Genomic DNA, 4,865 nt, shown 5'->3' on the forward strand with positions numbered 1-4,865 from the left:
AAGTACTCTCTCCGTCCCTTTTAATTGTTTACATTTTTTAGAGAGTGTCCGACACGTATCTTAAGGTGCATATAAAGTATAGTTATATATTTTTTTTACAATTTTGTTTTTTTGAATAAAAATTAAAATATTTAACTTTAATTCAGAAAAATAAAATTATAAAAATAAGTTATATAACTATATTTTTTATGTACGTGTCAATACTTTTTAAAAAATGTAAACAATTAGAATGGAAAGGATCCCAGGAGTACAAAATAATGAACGACTATGACAGTGAAGAGGTGAGGAGGTGTATATAATATAATACATATCAAAATAAAAAATAGAAGTTCCAAATGAAAATAGAGAATATAGGAGGAGGAAAAGGGATAACAATAGACAAGTAACCACCCATATTCGTTGTGGTCCGTCAACACGGTAGAGGAAGAATGCAATCCAGCCTGGATTGGGACCCGGTTCGCTAGTACTACTAGCTTTCCTGGTCAAAGCTTGTCTCTCACCCTCGCCCGTTACTACTTATCTACCCCTCCTCCCACCTTTCCTTGTCACAAGACTCTTAACAATTTATTTAATGAGTTGTCATCACTTATAAAACGTGAAAACACTCTTTCTCAAATGAGTTAGTCATCGTCCCATTCAATTTTATACAAATAAACTGAACATGCAAGTTAGTGTGAAAAAATAATAAAAATATTTAGATTGATCAGATTAATCAATATTAAATATAAAAAGTCAGTATAGTTGAAAAAAAATAAGGTTACAGTAGAATAAACTTTACTATTTTTAGTAACTGTTCAGATATATAGAAATAAATGAGACATTAAAAAAGGAAAACATATAGAAATGAATGAGACAGAAGGAGTTCTATAATCAAGATTGTAAAAATCGAAACTCGAATCATATTTAGAAAAAATGAATACTCGGAACTCGGAAGATATTCAGAATGAGTACTTGGAAGATAAATTGATTTTTTTTTTTGAAAAATGATTTTGGTCAAGTTTTATTATAAATGTGTTAAAACTTAAAATTTAAAATAAAATACCATTTTTTGTTTTATATATCGGTTTTTTTTGTAAATTTTCTTATTAAAGCCATAATCATGTGATATAAACCGAATTTTGACCTCTCGAGTTTGACTCCGAGTACTCCGAGCCAAATCGAGTTTTGACCTATTTTCCAAAAAAATCGTTATTGGTCTCAATTACTCGGAAATCAGATCGGATTAAGGTTTAGTTTTGAATATTCGAATCGCAACTAAAAATAATTTAGGCCCTGGCTTTTGATCGGCTGCGGAGGCCGATAAGATAGGACTATAGGTCGAAAAAAATGGAGCTAAAACTAGATTAGGGACTAGTCAATCACACGCCGAGTTGATTTCAAAAGGAGAGTTGAGGAAATTAGTTATGGAGAGTCAGTGTACAAAGCAACAGTAAATGATTACTAGTTTAGCACAAGGCTCCACAGTTTCAAGTTTGTACTAAAGATATTTGCCACTACCCGTTTTATTGAATGTTTCGATCTATTTCTGTACTTCCAGATATCGTTAATTTGTTATAATGTTATTTCACTCGAAAGCCGCTTTAAATTTTGCAGTTGATATAATTTAAATGTTCTTGAAGCTCTATTAATTTCAGCGACCAGTTTCCATTCATGAGAAGGGTGGTGATATTCGTTGTTCTGCTCCTTCTGGATATTTTATCTGATTCTCGTAATAATTTGATGCACGATAAGACATGAATATGCTACTACAAAAATGTGGCATTTCCTATTAATGTTTCAGTACACAAAAAATGAAAAAAAATGATGAATTTATATTAGTATCAAGTTTGTATTTTGATTCGAAAATGCACAAAATTAATATATTTATATAAAAATTATTATATTTTATGTAGGTAATTTAAAATTGTATCTAAAATTATATATTTTATTTCAAAATTTTATAGAAGTGTATATCAATGTGAAGATTTATTGTTTTTTCCTAAAAATATGCACCATAGCTTATATTTTCATACTATATATGTTAGTTAAATGAAAATACACGAAATTATTATATTTATAAATAAATTATTATATTTTTATGTAGGAAATTTATAATTGTATCTAATATTATATATTTTATTTCAAAATTTTATAGAATTGAATATAAATGAAATTAATATTTTTATTTGTGTACACGAAAACGACCTGAAAAGCCTATAAAACAATTTTAATTTAGAGTAGTGCTAGATGTATAAAATTGGTTATCAAAATTTTGGTGTAAAATAATGTGGCACCGGTGACTTCATAATTTGAAAATGTGTGATTGGTGAAATTTATTTGAATGCAATGATTTATTATTATTAATTAATTTATAATATATAGTGAATGAGACGTGACATTTGAGATTCATTTTAAATATTAGTAATTATTTAATTTAATACTTTTAACATTATGCTTAGATCGGAAATGAATCTTAGCAATTACAGAAATTTTTTGCAGAAATTTTAATTCTGATAAATTAGAACAAAATTTTTTGTTACTTGTGCAGGGCTGCCGGATATAACTTACATTACATATTTCAACGCATTTCGCATGAAATGATAGTTCGTCCAAACTAATAAACGTTTTCTTTTTTCTTAAAAAGTAATAATAACATTGACGTTCACTAAAATTTTAGCAATTTTGTTACATATAAATTCAACTTCAAATAAAACATGTATTTTTGTGGACCCGAATAAATAAATAAAAAAACCCATAATTCTAAATAAAGAAAACATGATGTAAAATGAAAGGGCAAAAGGGAGGGGATAGTATATGTGTAAATCAGTGCAGCTCTAGGATGTGACGCGTGTCCTTTTGACAGCTGTTCTCCATATTATCTATCTTCCATACGTAACCGTTTCACCGGAACAACCGGTACTCATAACCCCAACTTGTACTTAACCTTTACCTGTCCAACCGGTCATCTCAATCTCTTCCTCTCCTTTATATACTCCCTCCCACTCCATCTCCTTCTCTTCTCATACACACTTCACACATTTTTATTTTCTCTTGCATAGTACAACGTACTTCTAACAAACGACAAACAACAAACAACCTTGTATGTTTCTGTTGTGAAAGATTAAATGTCTAGAAGAGATATGGATCGGATCAAAGGTCCATGGAGCCCCGAAGAAGACGATATGCTCCAACAACTTGTTGAGAAGCACGGCCCACGAAACTGGTCACTCATCAGCAAATCCATTCCGGGTCGATCCGGGAAATCATGTCGGTTAAGATGGTGCAATCAGCTCTCACCTCAAGTTGAACATCGGGCTTTTAGTCCAGAAGAAGATGAGACTATTGTAAAGGCCCATGCCCGGTTTGGTAATAAATGGGCCACTATAGCCCGACTTCTCTCGGGTCGAACCGACAACGCTATTAAAAACCACTGGAACTCAACGCTCAAACGTAAGTGTTGTTCAATGAGTGCTGATGAAGCTGAGGAGTTTCCTAATCCACAGCCGTTAAAAAGATCGGTGAGTGACGGGTCGGGTTTACCGGGTTCGGGTCTTTACTTGAACCCGGGTAGTCCTTCCGGATCTGATGTTAGTGAAACTAGCTTGCACGTGTACAAACCTGTGCCAGCTAGGACAACATGCGGTTTGTTTCCAGCTCAGATTGAAACGACATCGGTTGGTAAAAACGACCCGCCAACTTCCCTGTCCTTGTCTCTCCCTGGAATCAATCCTCAGCCACCCGAGTTGCCAACCCGAGTAACCGAGTCAACTCAGTTACCAATTCCGACAGCGCCGATGGTGAATGCAGAGTTCTTGGCGGTGATGCAAGAGATGATAAGAAAAGAAGTGAGAAATTACATGTCAGGGATGTGCATACAGGAAATGAGTAATAATAAGATGAACAATTGTGTAGAAGGCTTTAGAAATGCTGTGGTGAAACGAATCGGGATTAGTAAAATCGATTAGTGGTAATTAATTTTATGGTTTGAAATTACGCAGCACTAAAAAGGTAATTTTGGAGTTGTACAGTCGGGGTGGAGAGGGATTCAGAGCTTTGATGCACCTGAGATCAGTGATAATAATAGTAGTTTCTGTTGATTAAAAGTTTATAATTATAATAATAATAGTAATTTATTTCAAATTTAAAGTTCTACAAAAAAAAAATCTGTTGTAGTTTCAGACAGTGTTGTAATGAAGTTGATTGATGAGATACGTTCCCACGAATTAACGACTATATTGAAATGCACCTTGTTGGCCTGAATTTTTCACTAGTTAAAATCGGTCAAATTATAAATGGAAGTTATATATTACTCGAAATAGGAAATATTGTCAGGAAATGAAATTTCCCATTACAAAACGTGAATCTGGTCGGGAAATAAAATTTACCATTCTAAAACGTGACATGTATTTTTTTTCGAACTGATTATTATATTAATTCATCAACTTTCACTTACAATTTGCTCCATCAAACACGACGAATGAGTCACAAAATCAAAGAGCAATCAACTTCACAGAATGCTATAGTAACTAAATGAGCTATCTTATTTGTTTCTTTTTCTAACAAATGAAATCAAAATCTCACTAAGAGCATACAATATAGTACGACACTCTTGAAGAATGACCCCAATTTTTAAATAATTCTCTGATGCAGAGTTACAATTCTCTGATGCAGAGTTACTGTGAGTAAAAAGTCACTCTCAACGTCCATATTTTGCATACCTAAAGAATTGACCCATCGAATAACTTCTCGTACTCCTGCAGTTTCTGCTTCGACTACTGGGACAAGACCTGGAATTCTATGTACTCTTACTCGGATAAAACTTCCTTCATAAACCCTGATAACTAATCCACATGAGAATCCTGGACTTCCTGCAATAACATGGGCAT

At 32.8% G+C, this 4,865-nt stretch overlaps 1 protein-coding gene across 1 annotated transcript; it reads left to right on the plus strand.

The window, feature by feature from the left end:
• The first annotated feature begins 2,985 nt into the window (after positions 1-2,985).
• LOC141662086 (transcription factor MYB73) lies at positions 2,986-4,212 on the plus strand. Its single transcript, XM_074469139.1, has one exon. It carries the CDS (start codon positions 3,105-3,107, stop codon positions 3,942-3,944), a length of 840 nt encoding a protein of 279 aa, XP_074325240.1. The 5' UTR covers positions 2,986-3,104; the 3' UTR covers positions 3,945-4,212.
• The last annotated feature ends 653 nt before the right edge of the window (positions 4,213-4,865 follow it).

Source organism: Apium graveolens, chromosome 5 (genome assembly GCF_009905375.1).
Source record: "Apium graveolens cultivar Ventura chromosome 5, ASM990537v1, whole genome shotgun sequence".
Taxonomy (NCBI): domain Eukaryota; kingdom Viridiplantae; phylum Streptophyta; class Magnoliopsida; order Apiales; family Apiaceae; genus Apium; species Apium graveolens.